Consider the following 22192-nt stretch of genomic DNA (forward strand, 5'->3'; position numbering starts at 1 on the left):
TATGCAGCCACCATATGCCAGTGGGAAAACCCAACCACCACATAGTGTTTGCAAATAGCTCTCATGTTGGAGGTTCGGGAACCATTCTTATCACAGGAAAAGACAAGGAGGCGAAACTACAAGTCCCAGAATGCAAAGTCAATTGGTTGCAGTTCATCTTGGTTAGAGCACTAAACAAGCATCCTTCAAGAGGGAAGCGGGAAAGGGAAAATCACATGTGTAGGGGATTCAAGGAAGCAAACATGGCAGCTACTTTGCATTCTGGGTAAATGTCTCTACGTTTTTAAGTATGTAGAACTATGCACGAATAAGTGATATATATTTAGGATTTTGTAGGATGATACGGCCGTGCAGAGGTCTCAGATGAGAGTGAAGAAACCCTGCAGTAACCACCTACTAAAGATGGGCCAAGCCAGCAGTCCTTTACTGAAAGTTAACATTTACTTTCAGAAAGTCGTCACTTTACAGATGCCACTCAGTGCAGTAGTAAAATCGAATACTCTGAATTTACAGAGTTGAAAATCCATTTTTTTTTTTACAACCGCTTGACTTGTATTTGGGTCCTAAGGCATCTGTAAAGTTAAGACTTTCTGAAAGTAAATGTTAACTTTCAGTAAAGGACGCCCTCTTTCCCACAATGCCTTGATGACTTTGCAATAACTGAGTCAACACAGCAAAGTACAGCATAAACATATCTAACAAAACTAAAACATATAGGTACTTAGTCATTATTTACATATTTAAACATAAATAAAGAGAAATTTACGGTGTGTATGTTGTGTTTGTCTGTAAGGATCTCTGCATTTGTCTGTAGACATCAGTACATTTGGAAAGCCGTGACACCTAAATGTGATGCAGTAAAGTACGAAGATTAAATAGGGATCGTGGTATTTTCTATGATACGACATTAAGTAAAAGGCAGATCAATCTATGTAAATAATGCAATGAAAGCTCTCTGTAACTTAACACTCAGAAACGTCAGAGGCCCAACAACTTAATAACGATAACTAAATACACAGCAAACAATGAGATGAGTTGCCTGTGCGACCTGCTCTCGGATTGCAACCTCCAGGGCACATGCACAGAGAAAGGACAGGGCACACTGCTTCCGTATAAGAGCCTTGCATTGCTTTACAGCCTGCCTTTGCAAAAATTATAAAATAATGCGACTGTGCATTTCCCACTCTCTGTTCTTTTGTGAGACGGGACAAGTGGGTTTTTCAAAAGAGCAAATTTGGTGAAAACTCCAAATTTGGTTACAAAGACTGATACTGACCACACTATTCACTTTTAAGCCAGATTTTGTCAATGGGACATCTACTTTCCACACCTTGCCGGTACTTTTACAATTCGCTATTACACAGTGTGTTAGTCAATGTGGATCAACTTAAGCACACCGACTATGATTCCCGGAATGCCTGATGTGTTACTTGAAAGCCAAGGAGCGGAAACTGTGGTCCAGTACAGGCATGAAGCAATCTGGGACATTTACTGATGAATAAGAACCTCCTGTCTTTATTGGATATGTTACATTTGCACGGTTCTCCCTAAGTGCCATCAGAATAACATTTACGGTAAGTGATATAACTGCTCATGCACAGTTCTTCTATGTAAGAAACATTAAATGGATTTGATCCCAGTGCCACATCAGGCAGCTGGCACAATGCCATTCGAGGGGGTTTCCACCCTTTCTGGTTCTTAAACCAATAGCACTTAGGAGATTGGGATATGTAATTTCAATTTTCCCATTAGCAGATGGGTGTAACAAGAGGCACTGACACCACTGTAAGTCTCCACACGGCCCCCGCAGTAGATGGCGAGCAGACTTAGAGACCTGGGCGATGGCAGAGGATGCAGACAACACAGGAGGTTGTGCAGACAGCCCCTGGCTGATCAGTGGGCAGAAGTGGTCACCAGCTTCCTAGAGAATGAGACTTGAGCTGAGACAAAGTCTTGTGAGGGGAGTCCTTGCCAGTGCTTAATTTGTAAATAAAAAGGTGCCGGTGCTCCAAGCCCTCCTCGTAAACACGTGGCTGCTGCAATTAAATGTGTGAACATGGAATACTGAAGCGGCATAATCCTGAAGCCACCTCGGACTCTTCAATCCATATAAAGCCACTCCCTGCCCTTCGGCTTAGTTGCAGCTTTCTACTTTCTCCCTATGTGATGCTTTTTAGTTTTTCCCTTCATCCATCTTTCCCATATGTGTCTTTTGCTCGCAGAAAATGCTTGAAGCAGAAGAATAAGCCCGGCCCTCATGGACATTTGGATGACATACGGCAGGGCTGAGCATTTGGGCCACTCACCAAGGACCACTCCATTTCCCTCCCTCAGGCTCCCTCTCCCACCCACACAAAGTGGACTCTAATTCAGCACTGATAATGCTACGCCTAGTGTTCACATCAGCAACTGAACCTGGGCAATCACCACGTTATATGTTATCAAGTTTTTTAATGTTATTTCTGTATGCAGCTAGGACTTAGGCAAGTCCATACCCCTCGGTACTTTTAACCATTACAACACGCTCAAAATTATCCACCTCAGTGCTTAATTTGAGTCAGTGATTTCCGGTGCAGGGCACCAGCACCTATTTTTGAAGGTGGCCACTTATTTTTCTGCCTCAAACATTTCCTCCGAGCAAAAGACACATATAGGAAAGACGGAAGAAGAAAAAAAATAAAAAAGCGTCAAAAAGGTGAGAAAGCAGAAAGCTGCAAGAGTGAGCTGAATGGGCAGGAAGTGGCTGTAAATAAATTAGAGGCCCGAGATAGCTTCAGGATTACGCTACCTCAGCATTCAGTGCTCACACACTTAATTGCAGCAGCCGCGCATTTCAGAGGCAAGCTTAGGGCACCAGTATGTTTTTATTTACAAATTAAGCACTGATCCACCTGTTTGACCACCACAGTTTCCTTGAGGATGCATGATACCACTGTTGTATGCAATACTTGGTGTGCCACGTGATTTGCGACCCCTACTCAAGCCCAACAGAGACGCTGGTTTAATCTAGCATTTGTGTTGTGCATACCCCTGAACCGCCTAATAATTGAAAACTAATAAAGTATGAAAAAGCAGTATAATAACAATTCCATAATTCATCACATATGTGCAGGATCTATGTCTGAAAGTATGTACGCAAATCAGCATTTGCCTAAAGTCACATACAGCTATAATGCACAGATCCAGAGTTGTCAACATAGCCACATTATAAATTCCCATACAAATAATCTTGATGAAACTCATTCACATAGCTCGTGATAATACTGAAAGTCTGCTACGGTCAAGACCATCCTGAACCTAAAGCAACACCTCGAGGATGAACAGATACTTTGGTGTTGCAGTTTCATGGTCCAGCAAATCAGGTAGCATGGAGAAAACAGTAAATAGTAAACAGTGAAGAGGTAACATATCAAATATCTTACTTTTCAAAGACAAAACGAACACCAGTGAAGATGAAGGCACAAGGAATTGCCAGCAGCAGGTCTCTGGGCTTTGGATAACGCACCTCGTCCGTCTCCTTCATGTCTTCCCATGACACACCTGGCGGGAGCCAGTACTCCTGGCGCCACAGCCACCTATCCAGGACTGACTCCATCCTAAGGGAAAGAAGCAAAAGAGCTCACGACTCAAGGAAGTGTATTCAACTCAATGTTGCTATAAAACTGGTCATGCTGTTGGGGTACCATGAACCGATGACTCCAGCACACCAGGATACAATGGTTCCGGACCCCAGACTGTCTCTCACTCATGCACTTAGAGTAGCCGTTCAATGTAACTTCAAATGAAAGCTAACATCCTCCATACGCAACACTGGCACAATGAGCATCAAACACTTTGAGTTAGTCCATTACAACTACCCTGACCAAATTAACCTTACAGGTAGCACATGGTCACCCCATTACACCACCAGTTTGTGTTGTATGAATGTGGGCTAGGCGCTCAACCCTGCTGGAAGGTTGCATGTTGACATGGAAAAATGGATATTTGCTATTTAGGAAGAGAGACAGGTCCACCACCACCACCACCTGAACATGACATAGGAGAACAAGGTGATGTTTATCAGTTAGTTGAGGTTGCTTGCACTGTGGGATTTGATCGGGATCTCCACCAGCTCTAGTGCCACAACTAAGTAGCGCCGGTGATGAGCCTCATGGAAGCGTTGGATGCTGTGAACTAAGAGGTCACCGGGTGATGTACAAATAGTGGGTACAGGGCAGTGAACATCATGCGAGTACAGGACAGTGAACATCATGCGAGTACAGGACAGTGAACATCATGCGAGTACATTACAGTGTACATTATGGCGGCACATGACAATGCACAGTAGGTGGTGAATGATGATATGCAGCAGTGGGTACAGGATTATATGAAACAAGGGTTAACATATTGAATTTCCCGGGTTATGCGCTGACACCATCAGATAACACTGGGGTTTTTCAGTGGAAGGCTTTGATCCACTCAGATTTTTAACCTCTACTTATAATGATTAAACTCAAACCAGAACTTTCACAAAAAGAAGTTCAAAGACCCAGTGGCGTAACAAAACTTGAGGGGGGCCAAAGTACATGGAGCCACCCCCAGACTTATTCAGGAGCTCTTAGACCCAGGTATTGTGCTGAGGGGGCCCCCTGGAGCTCAGGCCCCCTCACACAATGGGGTCTGCAGGAGCCTTTGTTACACCAGTGCAAAGACCAGCTCAAAGTGTCATACATGGCCCCATCGGCGTGTTGGTGTTGACATGTTTTTGTTTTACTTTTTTTTTTTTTTAATGGAGTGCTGCTTTCTCCATTTCAGCGTCTTGCATTTGGAATAAAAGAAAAATATGTCTTGTGCAATGTGTTATGGGCGCTACTGCCATGGTGAAACACAGTAAGCACACGAAGGTGCAAAGTTTGTGGCAGCTCTCGGACCAAACTGTTAAGCAAGGAAATGTAACCCTTTCCTAGAAAATATTCTGAGGTTCTCGTAGGTGAGCATTTCCCCCTTATGCTCTCGAGTGGTAAAATCCAGAACCCTTTCTAAAGATAAAAAAAACACTATAACGTTACATACCAAGATGACTCCCCACATATCTATCAGTGTGGCACATCACCAAACATTGCTAACGGTGAATGAACTTTGAACCCAGATTATTTCATTTTTGTTGATATTTTATTGTGGCACGGGATATGAAGAGAACTACCTACATCCAAACTTTGGCCAGTGTGATTTTCCCACTTTTAGAATTCTCACAATCGCTTTTACATATGCTGCTTGAAACTCTGAACAATTAACTCGCTGCGTGTATTGGTGACAAACTCTCAGCATGTGTGGTTAGCTGTCTCACAGATCACCATATTGGTTACAAAAGCAGAAAAGGGCACAGTGGCAACAGCAGGAAACCCTCACAGTGATCACCCTTCATTAGTTACTGCACTGCAAAGTTCCTGCCCATCGCTCACATGCTGGCTTTGGTATGACAGGTTTTTGCACATGACCACCAGTGTCACTGCTCTGCCAGGGACCAGAGGCACTAGAGATGTCTTATCTAAAACTGTATCTTATGAGCTACACAGGCTGTCAAACGAACCAATCAAGAAATCTCTAAGTGTTGAAGGCATGTGCTATATTAAGGCCAGTTTATGCAGGTGCCTTATGCCAAGCTCACAACATTGGTCACATACTGCAACAGACTCAAAAAACAAATGCTGCTTCTGCACAAGGGAGTGTTCGAACAGGAAAATGGACTTTTGCATTAGAATCCAATTTTTGCTTTGTGGTGAGCAGCCAGTAAAGATGTTACTGTCCACCAGTTCCCAATGCTAAATGGTGAGATAATGATACCACCCAGGGAAATTTGGAATACGTTTAGTGATGTTTGGAGCATTATGATGCCACCAAGATCTAAAGATAAAGTTTCAAGTTGTGCTAGCACCTGGTTGAATCCAGCTGAAGCCCATCCACACCAGGATCCTTGGCAGCGGCTATGGAGTGCACCACAAAACACATTTCATTCATCTCGATGGGGTTGTATGATCAGAAAGTCATGGGCAAAGGTTGGACTCAACTCTAAAGTCTAAGGGATGAAGGTAGGAAAGTCTAAAGTAGAAAACCCTCATCTGTGGTTTTTGAGAGAGAATACGAGAATGCAGAATATGACTATGACTAATGTCAGTTCCGTGCTGAGTTAAGATGCCTGACTGAACAGTATGAGAACAGAAGTCATATAAACCAGTGAAGGAGGGAGAAAGAAGCTGTCTCTAACGTTCACTCAGCTTCCTTTGTCCAAACCCTAATAACCAAAAAGAGGTGAACCCTCATACCATATCATCACAGGTCCTCTGAGATCTTTCTCAACAGACCCTCAAACACTATTTCTATCCTTAGCGGTGAATGGTACCACCGTGGGGTGATCGCGTGGGTAGCATCATCACGGGGTCTCCCTTCACTACAGTATCCCGTTTTCCAAATGAACTGAATGATATCTCAGTGAGAATGTGAGTGAAACATTGAGAGTTAAAATTACCTAATTTCCTAAATTCCTATTTATTAGTGTCCATAAAAAGGATAAACCTTTGGGCACCAGCATGTATTCTTTTACAAATTAAACACTGGTCAGATGTGCTTTGATAAACAATCACCCTGGAAAAAAATGTTGTTGCCTGAATTCAGAACCACCATGGGAGAAGTGCTGCTGTTTGTACATAGGCCGGCCCTAAGGTTATTGCTGCTACCTTGAGGTCAGAAGACTACCCAGCGGTAGTGTTGCTGCCTGGACACATACCAACTAAAGGAGGAGTGCTGCACAGACACACAAGACCTGGGGGAACCAGGATCATTTCTGGGACATTACTGCAGGCTAGAGGACACATGAACACTCAGTGGAGGTTGATGCTGCTTGAACACAGGACCACACTGGAAGGAGTGCTGCTGCCTGGAGGACACATGACCACTCAGGGTGGACTGCTGCAACAGGAACACATGACCATCCGGAGATAAATACTGATGCCTCATCACAGGGCCACCCAAGGAGCAGGGCTGCTGCCTGAGAACAGGATCACCCAGAAAGGAGCGGTGGTGCCTGAACAAAGGACCACCCAGGAAGGAGTACTGGTGCCTGAACAAAAGGATCCCCCAGGAATAAGAGCTGCTCCACGAGCACAAGATCACCCAAATAGGAAAGCTGCTGCCTGAACAAAGGATCCCCAGGAATAGGAGCTGCTGCCTGAACCCAGGATCACCCAGGAAGGAGAGCTGCTGAGGGAGGGCACATGACCACTCAGGGTAGACTACTGCAACAGGAACACATGACCACCCATCGAGAAGTACTAATGCCTCAACACAGAATCACCCAGGAAGGAAAGCTGGTGCCTGAACACAGGATCACCCAGGAAGGAAAGCTGGTGCCTGAACACAGGATCACCCAGGAAGGAAAGCTGGTGCTTGAACACAGGATCACCCCCAGAAGGAGAGTTGCTGTCTGATTACAGGGTCACCAAGGAAGGAGATCCTCTGCCTAAACACAGGACCACCCAGGGAAAAGTGCTAATGATGGAACACAGACCCACCCAGTGAGGAGTTCTGTGGCCAGGACGCATGGCCAGTGCACCTACAGGAACACACAATCAATCATGATGGCATACCACTGCTGAACACAAGACCACCTAGACCACGGGATGAACCAGGAAGAAGTGCAGTCACATGAACACTACATCACCCAGGGAGAAATGTACCTGCATAAAATAGGCTAACGCGTGAGACCAGAGCTGTCACAGGGAAGGGCCATCACGCCCAGGTCCACCATCCCGCTTTAGAATATATGTGTAGATTTACAAAGTAAATCAGACTTTTTTTTAAATTAATGCTGATGAGCCAGCAAATACGGAATTGCAACTAGAAAGTGCCAAAGCACTTCGAAATACCCGTTTCTTCCCCGGGAGTACATTTATTGTACACTTAAAATCAGGAACTCGAACTTCCTGGAACAAACGGAAGAAGGGCCACACCATACTGTTTTTTTTTTTTTTTTTTACAATGGCCCCATATTATATGATGATAGTGGCGGCTGCTGCATGGACAATGCATCTTACAGTAAAGAGTGCAGCTATGAGAATAATAGATGGCCGTCACTCGCGGGCACGCAGGCTCCGCAGCCATCTTGGAATGGTTTTAATCTTATTTTGAAGAAAAATCCTACAAAGAAGGCCTTTGCTGCAGCTATCTTTGATCGTTTTTCTTAAACCTAAAGAAACCTACTCAAAAGTGGCTGCGGCAAATACACACACAGGATGGTAATTGTAGTGTTTTTTTTTTTCTTTTAAGAAAACCCCTTTACAAGAATGACGCCATGCTAGCATAGCACGTTTGAAGGCTTTTTCTTAAAACAAAAACAAAACCATTCCAAATATGATGAGCAGCCCACTGATACAGGAGCGTCCATCTTTGACAGGGTGATGGGGCTGGAGTTGGCAAGGGTGCTCTGGTGGGGCTATCACAGTATAACAAGAGTTGGGGCAAAGAAAGGGGAGGAGGAGATGGAGACATGCTGAAGGCGAGAAAATAGCTCATCAAGCAGTAAATTAAATGATGCAACAGCAGAGGCAGGCTCCAACTCATCACATCAAAAGATGGCGAGTCTGATATGCTGCTTGGGTGAGACAAACAGAAGAACAGTGAGGAAAGCTACCCAACCTAGAACTTGGAACTCAACAAGATGAGAAAGCCTTTGTATCATGAGTAAAGGGAAGGCAGAAAGCCTTACTATACTGAATACAATAAGTCAGTTTGCTATCGGAATTTAGGCAGATTAAAAAGTAGGTGTGGCTGAATCTTGTGTAATTTCGCACCACAGAATTCCAGACTTACATAAAAACTCAGCGAGATTTTGTGAAGTTCCGCCAATGGGCAGAAATAGGCATGTTGCACTGCTTGCACTGTGATTTAGTGGCGGTAGCACCTACTGTACTGAAAAATCAGTGGGAACGACATCACATGGCGCTCAAGAGCGTGCAGCAAGTAGAAAAGATTCTTGAGAAGCAGCCCTCTGACTGTGACTGCTTGTGACCACTGAAGTTAGAAAAGGTAGCAGAAAGTCCTGATAGGGGACTCCAAATCTTGCTTGCGCTCGCCAGTAGAGCCTTGCGGGAGAAAGAATTCCACCACGCTGCAAAATTTGCCTGGACCTTCATGTTACACGAGTAATGTGGAGTCACAAAATTCTGCCAATCCTGCGAGCAGAATTAAACTTTCCGCCTGGGCCCAGTAGACAATCATACATGAAAGAATGATGTTGCTGCATGTACACATGACCACAGTAAAGGACTACCGTTGTAATAACACAGGAGCGTCCAGGGAGGCCATATGTTGCAGCATAATACCATGATTAGCCACAATGGACTGATAATACCAGTAGGGCTCCGAGATTCATCAATTATATATATAAAAGCCGCCTTGAAGAGAAACTTCTATGAGATCCCTAATAACAAGAACACTGAGCTGCAAATACTAAATTGTGCCACACACTGAATTATGGACCATGAAACAAAGCTGAGTCCAGAGACCGCTGATTTTGCTAATGACAGGCAATTGCATTTCTCTCAATCTGTTGTTTGTCTTCCAATCATGGGGCATGTAATTGCCCAGCCCTTTAATAAGGTGGGACTACAAATACCAGAATGCAAAGGGGCAATAAGTGGTGGATGAGCTGTTCACAGATGACACGGTACAAGTTGAACTCATTGTGATCTTCACTGCTTATAATTTGCATTGCAACCCTTGTGCTACACCCAGCTGGAATTAGCTCCAAGGCCACAGAAAAGAAATCTTTGTGCCATGTTGGCCTGGACGCCTGCTGGAGCACGCAAGAATTCCGAACAGCAGCCTGCCAAAACACAGCTCATTTGTTGCAGGAATAAAGAACTACTGTTCGAAGTGGAAGGAGGATCCGAGAGGCACTGGACATCCATTAATATTGGTTCAGGTGCTCCCCGGGAAGAAACAAGCACTGGCAAAGTCATAAGCCTTACTGTATTTGATTTCCAACTACAAAAATACTGCTAAAATGCACAAAATAAAAAAACGATTGCTTTCTGAATACAAAGAATCTACTGTTTCTGTGGACTGGGACTTTTTTTTTTTTAATCAAACTGACCGAGCCAGAGAGAGAAAGGCAGAAAAGGGAGAAGGAAGGAGGACATAAAAGATAGAAAAGCATTGATAAAGGGAGAAAGCAAGGATGAAGAAGTGAGATTCAGGGACAGTCAGTGTAGGAAAGTGGAAGAAAGAGGCACGAAGTGCCATCAGCATGAAGCAGCTTTGGTAAGGCAGCCCAGGCTTTCAGCAGCGGAAGGTTACTGAGAAGAGCCTTAACCCCGGCACTTATTCATTTCACAAGCTATGCACAGCCACCTTATGGATATAGACCCAAATCAAACAGCGGTGCTGCCTTGTCTTCACAAGCACATTTTATTTTAACAGACTGGCAGAAGCGACACATTAATATCGCTAGTCGTGCACCGAGAGTCCGCCAAAAAAAGTTCTGCCCTTAAAAGATGTCTTTAAAAACAAAAAAGAAAAGAAAAAAAAAAAAAAGCATATCTTTTCATAATACAGATTTTTTTTTTTTTAAATCCCAGGAGAAACTTGACCTCCCAAGGGCAGAAGGGCAAAATAATGAATATACATTTGGAGTCACAACTAATTACTTCAATAAAACCATTTTTTCTTGCACGTAGCTCGCCAGCGTTAAGTTGGTGAGTTGGTGAGCACAAACAAGCATGTGCATCCCCTAGTGTAATTTTCAGGCACAAGAATGCCTCTATGCATGATTATTCCACACGGGTGTCGCGGCAGGTCGCTACTGCACGCGTTGAGAAAGCTGCTGCTTGAGTAGAAAATCTATTCCCGCTGCAGGAAGAAGTAGCTTGTGCTTTGCGTGGTGCCGTTTGCACTCATTGTGTTGCCTGGGGCAAGCTCCCGGTGCTAAAAATCAGCATGAGCAGTGTGATGTACCAAAATTCCGCCACTCGCAGAACTCCCTTGAATCTCACAGAGCTTTTAGGTAACTTTGCGGAATTCCTCGGAGTGAAACTTTGCGAGCTCCGCCCAGGTTAACACAACTGCAGTAGAATTGGGGAACATGTTGGAATAAGACAATGTAGCAACACCTTCTAACAGTATTGCAGACATTGTTTAGTTAAGCACTATCCGATAGGAGTCACCTCTGAGCAAGAGGAAACACAGCATCATCAGCCAATCCCCACTAACAAGGTCCAGAGGACCAAAAAGGAAGCCCTAATTTCAAAAACACTTCAGGACCATATCAATTGTGAGAATCAACTTTACATATACTCTTAATGTAACATTGATGTGACCAACTTCAGAATAACTAGTTTCTTTACCATTACTATTTTTTAAATGGTAAGTATCAGGAGGAAGGAAATCCATTGAAGGAGATGCAAGAAAATAAGAGTGACGTTAAAGACAACCAATGGAAGCAATGGGCAGGCTCTAAAACCACTGCAATGTTTTGATATAGTCCACAAAAGGTTTACGCTCCTCAAAACGAGCCACAAGACTTTTCCAACTATGTAAATAGAAGTTGGCACAACATTCTCTGATCCCTCAGGAGCACCCAGACCCTGTTCCATTTTAGTAAAAGATTTTAAAGAACTCCAAATCACAATGCAGCAACAGTCTACTTCACCCTGAAAATTGTTCGTTGGCTGTGTCTTTGCAATTAACCCTGTACAGTTGTACAGTACCGCTCTTTGCCTCTGACTTTGTACAACATAGAGACATATATGGGAACACAATCTTATTATCTTCCATTGTGCTCTAAAGGATCAAGATATAATTTGCTCTTCTACACATAAATGCTTCACACAATTGCTACAGAAGCAGAAAGACATGCACTACAGCTGACTACCGTGAAGTCCCAGAACTTAAAATTCTAGGTTATATGCCTGACTTTGGTACAGCAATAAAATATAATGGGAATCTGGGCCAAATAATGGATAGTGGCTCAAATTGTAAATAAAATATGGAAAAACAACAACTATGTACTGTCTGGCGGTGGTCAAATAAAATATTTCAACCCTCCCTTCTCTCTTCATCTGTGGTTTCTATAATGTTTCCCTTAACCAGATCCCACATAGCATCCTGCTCCGTTTACAAACCCCACGATTGAAATGGCGCTGCTGCAATTAAATGAATGTTCCCCATGAAGAGTTCTGCTGTTGTTTTAGAGCCAAGTCTGAAGGAAGCCAAAAATATATAATGAAATACAACTCATTCTAATGAACGTTCTCTTTTCAAAATAATGTCCTGAAGAAGATCACAGCATTTTAGTATAAAATCACACTAACCGAAACAGTATTATACGGGGCAGATACGACCAGATGTATAATGAGGAGATTTCAAGGTACCGAAGCCATATAGACTTCTTATGTCACTTGTGCATTTTTAGTTATTTTTTTACATTTTTTTCATAAGACAAACCTGTCCCAAGGACATTAGAGTGGTTTACAACAGAAACAGACTAGTTACAGTTTTATAGACACAAGTAGATTAAGCAATTTGCTAAGAATCTCTGGATGTTGAGTCGAGTCCAGGATTTGAACCCGTTTCTGCGATTGCCATGTGCGACCTCACTAGCCCATAGAACACATCTTTTTTCTTTATTTTGCATAACCCATTTCATTACTATGCATAACCCTTACAATATATTATATCAAAATGAAGAAATAAAGAAATATAAAAATGTGATTATGATTTTCTAGGGGCTTTTTAAAAAGTCCAGCCTTTCCAAAAAAAGCAATAGCAGAATTATAGTTTCTGAGCGTTATACTAAAAGCTTCTGCACAGCTTTATTTTGAGTTTAAGACCCGGAAGTCGGTTTGTTGTTGATCGCTTACCCTGTTTATATATCAGACACAAGACATTTCAACTCCTGGGCATCCTGGAGCCTGAAGTGTGATGTGTCATCAAGTGACTTTAGGGAACATATGACAGGATACGGATCACGCTGCTGTGCAGTTTTACATCAGACTGTCTAACACAAGATCGTCAATTATTATAACAGCATTTTATTCTGTTTCTATAAACTGTAATTCTAACTGGAATAATGTGAGAGTTTTTTAAAGTGAAAGTCAAGCAACCCAGAGGAGAAGCGATTTTTCTAATTATTACTGAATTCTGACATTGAAATTTGATTTTAAGACTAAAAATGCACAGTATTTTCATTATTGTGAGCTTACACTATTACATTTAGAAATCACCAGTTTCAGGTTCGTGACTCAAAGTTGAAAGAAAACATTTTGGATGAAATAGTTTCACCTGGCGTTCAAGTCAAGGTACAAATATTTGTATTATGATAAAGGAGTTTAAAATCCACCATGTGTCCAGAAATAAATACACAGCCACCCTAAGATTTCACATAATACAAAAAAGCCTTGCTGGGCTGTTTTATGGGTACCTGAAATTCAGTGGAGTCAATGTCGGTCTGCCAAGTGATTTTTTTTTTCAAAACCCGCAGATTACTAACCAGAAAAAGACACCAGCTATACAGAGAGTGAGAAACAACAGGTAGAGGAGACCCGCTTGACTGCATCTGTTAGGGTGAGCATAGCGCCTTTTGGTCTGCAAATGAGGGGGGCTTGCACATGACGGGGGCTTCCGAAAAGTAGAAATGGTGTATGGTACACTGTACTTGTTTCACCTCCATCAGTAAGAGCGTCATGGTGCCACATTTCGGGTATGGATCGCCCTTCAAGTCTCTAGGAACTTTGGGCCTCATTACAGTTTCGGCAGTCCTTTCACCGGACCGCCGAAGCTGCGGCAGCCAAAAGACCGCCAGTAATGGAGGTCTTTTGTCCGCCATATTATGAGTTTTCCACTGGGCCAGCGGGCGAAAACAGCATTTCCGCCTGCTGGCCCAGCGGAAAACTCACCACAACATTGTTGTGGCAATGTTGTGGTGCGTTGGGTGCTATGGCACCCGTCGCACATTTCACTGCCCGTAATTCGAGCAGTGAAATGTGCGACGGGCTGTCCATGGGGGCCCCTGCACTGCCCATGACAAGTGCATGGGCAGTGTAGGGGCCCCCATGGGGCCCGATGCCCCCTTTCCGCCAGCCTTTGCATGGGGTGAAACCACCATGCAAAGGCTGGTAGAAAGGGGGCTTGTAATCCCCAGGGCAGCGCTGCTTGCGCTGCCCTGGCGGACTGTGACTGCTGAGACCGCCAGGCTGTCGACAAGCGGCGACCTGGCTGTGCCGGCGGTCGGACCGTGGCCCATCTGCCACAGTCATAATAGGGCAGTCGGACCGCCCAGTCTGCGGAGGTCCGACCGCCATTGGCGAGTGTGGTGGTCTTAAGACCGCCACACTCGTAATGAGGGCGTCAGTCTCAGAAGAAATTCAATTTTTCACATGTTAGAACAAGGAAGTATACATACAATTAATACATCAACTGCAAAGATGTCTGGGGCACTTAATTTTCACCAAAACTTTCACTACTTTCATGTCTATGAGGCCCATTTGTTAATGGTTTTGTTAAAAAAAAAAAAAAAAAATTGTCAAGTTAAGATGATTACCTTCTAACATTCTCTAAGATCACAGACTTTAGGCCATATTACGACCTGGCAGAGGGGTTTCCTCCATCACAAACATGGTGGATATCCTGTCCGCCATACAATGATCTCATTATATTCGATGGCGATCGCAATAAGGTAGACGGCCTATCCATCACATTTGTGATGGCGGAAACCCCTCCGTCAAGGCCGTAATTAAGCCCTATGTGTGACTGGCCATAGACATTGACTTCTGATGAAGAGCACCAGACAAACCATGCACACGTTGAGATACCAGAAAAATGTGAGGCAAGAAATTCCTCTCTTCAGCAATGCATTGGCTGTGATCCCTATTTAAAATGTGCTATTCCTTGTTCTCATTTATTGTTTTTGAACAGCAATAATCATTTGTGCATTCACCCAGTATTCACCATCAGAGCTGAAACATGTTGATGCTTCAGGACAACTTATAGCTCAAAGTCAGGGCAGAATAGGTCAAAAAATATTTCATTTCGATGTCATGTCATTAAAAAAAGCATATTCAGAATCACACTCATACGCAGAGATCACTTTAAAATGTAATATATATGAAAGAAAAGGAACAAACTTTAGCACAGATGATCATATGCACAAAAAGACAGTTTTGAAACCGTTTTATACTCCCTGCAATCAATAAACTGCTGACCTTTATACTGCTGTAAATATGGGGGTCATTCTGGCCAAAGTCCCGCCGTCAGAATACCGCTGCGCGGTCAAAAGACCGCCGCGGTAATTCTGAGCTTCCCGCTGGGCGGGCGGGCGACCGCCAGAAGGCCGCCCGCCCGCCCAGCGGGAAACCCCCTTCCACGAGGATGCCGGCTCCGAATGGAGCCGGCGGAGTGGAAAGGGTGCGACGGGTGCAGTTGCACCCGTCGCGATTTTCAGTGTCTGCTACGCAGACACTGAAAATCTTGGTGGGGCCCTGTTAGGGGGCCCCTGCAGTGCCCATGCCACTGGCATGGGCACTGCAGGGGCCCACAGGGGCCCCACGACACCCGTTACCGCCAGCCAGGTTCTGGCGGTCAAAACCGCCAGAACCAGGCTGGCGGTAAGGGGGTCGGAATCCCCATGGTGGCGCTGCCTGCAGCGCCGCCATGGAGGATTCCTCAGGCCAGGGGAAAACCGGCGGGAAACCGCTGGTTTCCCTTTTCTGACCGCGGCTTTACCGCCGCGGTCAGAATTGGCCTGGATGCACCGCCAGCCTGTTGGCGGTGCATCCGCGGTCCCCGGCCCTGGCGGTCCATGACCGCCAGGGTTGGAATGACCCCCTATGTGTCTTGATTATTGATCGATTCAGCATTAGGTTGTCACCTCTCTCGCGCTACATGCACTTAGTGTACTGCTGGCATTATTCCTCTTGTTGAACTAGTTACTGTTTGATTCACGATATTATAATTTTGTTTAAAGTTTCTGAATTTGTATTGTATCTACTGAATTGTACTAAGAATTTAAGGTCTCTACTAGGACTTCAAGGTTGTAATTTGTATTTGTAATTCTAGGACTATGTATTCTTAAAGCTTGGTGGTTACTTCTGGTCGTTCTGAGAAAAGCAAATGTATTTCTGCCTTGTAAGAGAGGCCTCGATGGAGGGCCCGGCTCTGGCCAGTCCTTGTGCTGGGATGCACAGAGCACTGAACAGTGAGAGGTCAGCACATCAGATGGCACTCATTGGATTAACCTTAGATACGGTTTACAGTCCATGTGGCATCTGCATTTTCAAATACCCCCTGCCGCCCTCTGCATATCCCTTCAAAACACCTGGCTAAATCTTTCCATCTGCATTACCATTAGCTTGATTTGTTTTTAATAACAATCCTGAAAATACCAATTGTCAATTTACATTTAAAATGAATATTTCTTTATTATAACACATTTAAACATGTATATGGTGTTCAGGTACTGAGATACTTGCACATAAATATGGGGCCACCTGCCTTCCACGAGAGTGCCAGGGGCGTGGCTTCAGAAGGGCTGTTTTGGGGTGTTTCACCCTCCTAATAAATGTATTTTATAAGAAAAAGTTGAGCACAGGTGCTTTCAGTCGGGTCTGGTGCGATGTCTGCCAGATTTCACCAGGATTTTTTTTACATACACACAGACAAAAACGCACACACACTCTCCCTTTCTCTGGTTTGAAGTCTTAAAAAATGTTGTTACGTTTACAAAATACTGTATTTTCCCTCACTTAGTCACCCCACCAACCAGCAGTCTTCTCCCTCTCCACCGCCCTGAAGTCCCTCTCACGGGCCCTGCCCCGTATAATGTATTATTACAATATATGGCGGCATGATTGTTGGAATATCCGGGGCTCACCCCCGCCAAGCCTTATTGAACAAGCTACACCCCTGGTCTTTGCCCTGCTGATGCTCCAGCAAAAGCATCCCAGAGCTTCTTCCAAAGAAACAGCAGATGCTGCGGCACCAATGTGGAGAATAATTTAGCAGCATTTTTTTTCTACTAGTGACAGGCCAACCGGGGTGGGAAATATTTTTATAGTGTGAGGATTAGGAGGAGGTAGGGGGTCTTTTGGGAGGGGTCCGCCATGGGGAGGGAGTCTTAGAGCCTGGTACAACCTCAAAAGACCCTCCTACGCCCCCTTTAAAATGCAAACAAAAGCTTCTGGGACTTTGGTTGTCTCAGGGAGGTGGCAAGACCCGTGAAGGACACTGGCTGTGCAGAGCCAGAACCACAAACATAATATCTTCACCAATGTAGACAACTGTGAAATAGTTAAATCCACCCCACCCCCCTTCCACACAAAGTTCCTGTTGGCTGCTGATGTAGTTGTGGATCTATGTTTGCTCTATATCCAATCAACTTGAATGTAACTATTCAAGTAAATACACTATAAAATTCTACCAAGGTACTGTCAAGACTATTCATGCAATGTAGCAGTTCGTGGCAATATTCTATATTATTTAGTAACAATGTGTTTATCGGTGTTTTTTCATCTTCTGTTAGTCTTTATTTCATGTTTAAACGTCTATAAAAATGTTAATACATTTCCTGCTGACAAGTGTTTCCTTCCAGGACAACCATTTCTAAGAACTTCATCAGGGCCTTCTGTCGCACGTTTTTCTTTGTATTTGAATAAATCATGATAACTATGTTTTCAGAAAGAATAAACAAACCTCAAAATAGCCCTACGTCAATCAGTGGCGTTACAAAACATGAGGGGCCCCCTGCGAGACATACTGAAGGAGGCCCCCACACTCACATCAATAGGGGCTGAGGGGGGCCCCTTCAGTATGGGTAAGCCCGGCACCTCCCCACACTTCGCTGGGGCTTCAGGGGCCTCTGTTACACCCCTGACGTCGATCACAAAAATTGCAAATGTCAGAGGCGCCAATGTCGAGGTGTGTGGAATACTGCTTGGAGGATCAGTCGACACAGGGGCCTTGCTAGTTTAGGTTAAATTGTGCCAGATTAATTTCCCCTATTACACCAAGCTCTTCTTGCTGAGGACATCTGGCTCCATCAGAAATAATTTCTACCTGGAGATAGGGCTACTCAAATGCCTTTGTTTTAAGGGATGTACTCTAGCAACAACCAATTGCCAATAGTTTTTCTTACGTGAATGCAAGGCTTTTTGAGTCCAGTTTAATGACGGGACATCAGCTCCTGTGTGACTGAACCTAGATAAGCAGCAATCTAATCAAAATGCTAGACGAGGAGCTACTGAAGAGATTACCTAAGGGCGAACTCTGGGGACATCGGTTGTACAGAAGGAACCAGGTAACTCTGGAATGCAAAAAAAACAAAACAAGCATTTTCAATGCAGTGGGTCTCGCATTTGCTCGAGTTAGAGCTATTAGCGTTGTAAAGAGAAATAAACCGAGCGCGATTGCGCTATGTAAAATGCAACGCGATCACTCCGAGTGGAAAATAAACAGATAAAGGAGTCCGGACACCATGCTGAAAACATTGAGCCTCACATGTTTTTAGTAGTTTACCGGTGCTGTGTAGGTGGGCTAAACACCGGAAAAGGCATGACGTATGCATGACTTTCACAAATGAAATCAAGCGTATTTTAAAAGGCAAGCCCACGAACCAATGTAAGTGACTGACATGACATGGGCGTGGTTTGAAGCCCAAAGAGAGATTGCAGAATGGACGGAGCGATTTGCGCTCGCCCATAAAAAAACTAAAAAAAAAAAAAACAGGAAAGCGGTTCACTGGGTTGCTAGTCGTATTCCGGTGAAGCAGTGTGAAGGTCATTCAAATCCCACATCAAGCATCCTCCTTAGAAAACACAATGGGATGCAAATAAGTTCTGTTGTATGTTTTACTGCAAGGTGAAAGCAGATGCTCTCTGGAATGGAGATGAAGTGGCAGAAGTAAGATGGAGAACCAATTGATTGTTCAGTACAAATCATTGTTTTTTAACCAAGTTTTAATGAGTTTCATCTTAGCATCACAAAGACATATGATAACCATTCGGATCTGTGCTACAAATTATTGTTAACAATGCTGAACAAAGGAAGGAGTTAAAGGAAGAGGATGCTAAGACCAAAGGTCCTTCCATCTAGAAGTTGAGAGGAAGACCTTGAGAGGTCACTCAAAAAAAACAAAAAAAACATTCCTGATATCTTCAATAGACAAATGGGTTCTCTCTTTGGACATTGAATACCGAGAACTCGTTTTCTGCCCTTTCAAGAAAAATGGATGAGAAGCGAGAAAATGCTAAGTACCTAGAAACGTCAGATGTTGGTCCCAGAGACCATAATTACTTTTAATTCATGTGTCATTGAATAGATGTGACCGTACACTTCGCTTTATTCCTGGTTGTTGCTGCGATGTCAATCATTCTTCGTACACTGCAATAATGGGTGGAGTCAAGTTTATGTCTGAACTTGTTACACATTGTCATAACCACTGACTTTATAAGGTTTTTTTTAATGTGCCGCTGTGCTTAAAATCCATGAGAGATGTGTTGAGTGGCACATGACCCTAATGTCTGCCTTCGAGTGGCTTATTAGCACATTGCCACCAAATGGCATCTCTAAAGAGGTCACCCCCTTATACTGTCTGCGACAAGGCCCTTAAAGGACTGCATACCTGGTTCCAACATCATGAGACAGAGGCCACCGTAGCGTACCTATCACTAAGCAGCTCGGCTTTCATTAAGATTCTCAGAACAACATTAATCACAGAAACTCAACGTTTCTTCAAATGCACCATATGGTTGTGGTTATTGAGGGCTTCTTGGAGTCTGTCCACATCAAAGGAATCAAGTGCCGCAGTTTCCTGCTGGTGGGACAGAACTTTCAGGCATTTCAGTACGCTTTGGAAGCTTAAGAGCTGCTTCCTGGAGCCTGTCCATAGCAGATGGGCTCTTTCCTCACACACCGTGCGGCAGCGTGAGGCAGCGTGAAGCAGCGTGAGGCAGCGTGAAGCAGCGTGAGGCAGCATGAAGCAGCGTCAGGCAGCGTCAGGCAGCGTGAAGCAGCGTCAGGCAGCATGAAAGAGCATGGTCCTTCAGCCTCCCTCCTTCATGCCGTTGAACTAGAACTTTCGGTTACCTGTGGTCAGATGAAGACCTGAGTTGAAAGACTCATGAGCACGCTGCATGCCTGGTGCTTGCTACACGGTCATTATTTCCGGTAACATCTCAACCATTGCAGGAAGCGGAGTAATTCACTCCCACATGCTGCTGCATTCTGGTTTAGTTGACGATGCTAATTGGGTAATGTAAGGAAGTGAACAATGTTTGGGCTGGACTATTCCCACCGAAGCAGAATCTAGAGGTACTTGTTGAGACTGTGATCCTCCTCTGCGGTGGCAAAGAAACTACAACAATTGACTTGTATTCACCCAGCATGGTTACTAGTGGCTGATATTACATCCAGCATTTCAATCTACCACTTTTTCCCTAAAGATTTCTGCAGAGCACAGCAAATCATTAAAAGGAGGTACTGATACCCAGTGACTCATTTATCAACTGAGAGCAATCATTGCAGTCTCTAATTCACTGGTACCATAAGAGGGGGTGGTGGAGGAGTGGTGTTCGATAGCGCTACACTCATGGATGTCATTTAGGGGTTGCAGCGGGTCGAAGCTGCAACCCATGGCGTGCCTTTTGAGACCCCTGGCATTGTCTTTGCGACTCCTGGCCTCAGCGGTGGCAAAATCAGTGTAAGGAATAGTGTAAAACAGCTCATTCTTATGGGCGTTGGCTGGGGCTCCAGTTTCCTTGTTTTCTCTCAATTTTTATAGCTCTAATAATGAATAATGTTTTAATCTTCACCAATAGTGTAATAAAGAATGGAGTACAATAGGCTGGATTAAGACCCTTGCTGTCAGCTGGGGTAGGTCAGTTTAAATGTTTATTGTGTGCACGCTTTTGGGTGACAGCTTGTTTATGCGAGAGAGCGCGTGCATGTGTAAAGTTGAATTGGCGGGTGATCACTTTCGCTACCCCGGGCAATTGGATTAATTGACTTTCATGGCTACACTTGCTGCACAGACTATTTCTAAACTTTGATACTCAGAGAATTGCAAAGACATTCAATGCAAAACATAATTAGGATTAAATCCTAAAGCCCATGGAATCATGTACAATATACAATAAATTGTACCATAGACATACCTGGACTTATCTTCTCTATAAACTAGATAAATTTAAAAGGGCTGTCCAACCTTTTTCTTACATAAAAGAAACAATAAAAGGTGACATCTAACTTCATGGATTGGTTAAAATAAAATCAATGAAGTGGGAGTAGAAGAAGAAAACGTGAGCAAACTCTAGAGTGCTGACCCTGCTTTTCAGCAGAGTTAATCTTGTTTTTCAGAAACAGCTACCTGAATGCAAGAATGCAATAATCAGCAGAAGTAGAAAACTGAGCCTGTGCCTCTCTCAGATCTTCTTCCAGTACAACAAGGAACACAAAGCACAAACAGCAGCTTTAAAAATAAATAAAAACAGGTTTGTGCCTGCCAAAACACCAGTGCTTATTAGGTTACAAAAAAAGAATTCTAAGTTGTTCTTAGGAGCCCTCCAGCGGAGAAGATGAACATCAAGATGCTGAATACCAAGGCGGATTGCTGTGCCATAGAATCCAAGCTGTACCTCACTGACGAGGCCTAATAGGGCCGAGTCCTATTTGGGGCTCCTTGTGCTCCCTTCTGGAGGAGGCGTTGCCTAGCACTTAGGGGTGGGTTGTTCCTAAGAGGAACAGGGCAAGTACTGATTTGCATCAGGCAGACCTGTGCTACAGTCACAATGGGTGAAAACTGATGTGATGGAACGCTACCTAGAGTGGTTGCCAGTGGTTAGACTATTTGCAAGCATTCCTCCCATCACCTTTCGTCTGCTTGATACCAAGCTGTGAAGTCTTCATTCCATGTCATGTTTCTTCCTTCCAGAAATCTACACTTCCTGTACCTTTATCTCACCCTTACGGGTTCCTTTAGGTTCCCTCTCTCTCCCATTGGCACTGATTTCCTTTCCTTTGCTTCCCTCTTTCTCTGCCGTCCACTCCTACCTAGGTTAATGATCTGATGATCAAAAATAAGCCCTGGTCCATAAAAATGAGTGGTGATGCCTACCACCAACAGGCACCGACCCGAATAACACTGCAAACAACCTAACATCCTTCTCACAAG

The 22192-nt window shown here is 44.1% G+C and overlaps 1 protein-coding gene across 1 annotated transcript in view; it reads right to left on the bottom strand.

Moving 5' to 3' along the window:
• The window catches only part of LOC138267580 (ceramide synthase 4-like), a 263246-nt gene that overhangs the window by 152798 nt on the left and 88256 nt on the right, over positions 1 to 22192 (bottom strand). Inside the window, exon 2 of the mRNA XM_069216635.1 lies at positions 3423 to 3596. Within this exon, the coding sequence (XP_069072736.1) occupies positions 3423 to 3595 (173 nt within the window). The 5' untranslated portion in view covers position 3596. The remainder of the gene's footprint in view (positions 1 to 3422; positions 3597 to 22192) is intronic.

Source organism: Pleurodeles waltl, chromosome 12 (assembly GCF_031143425.1).
Source record: "Pleurodeles waltl isolate 20211129_DDA chromosome 12, aPleWal1.hap1.20221129, whole genome shotgun sequence".
In the NCBI taxonomy this organism is placed as follows: domain Eukaryota; kingdom Metazoa; phylum Chordata; class Amphibia; order Caudata; family Salamandridae; genus Pleurodeles; species Pleurodeles waltl.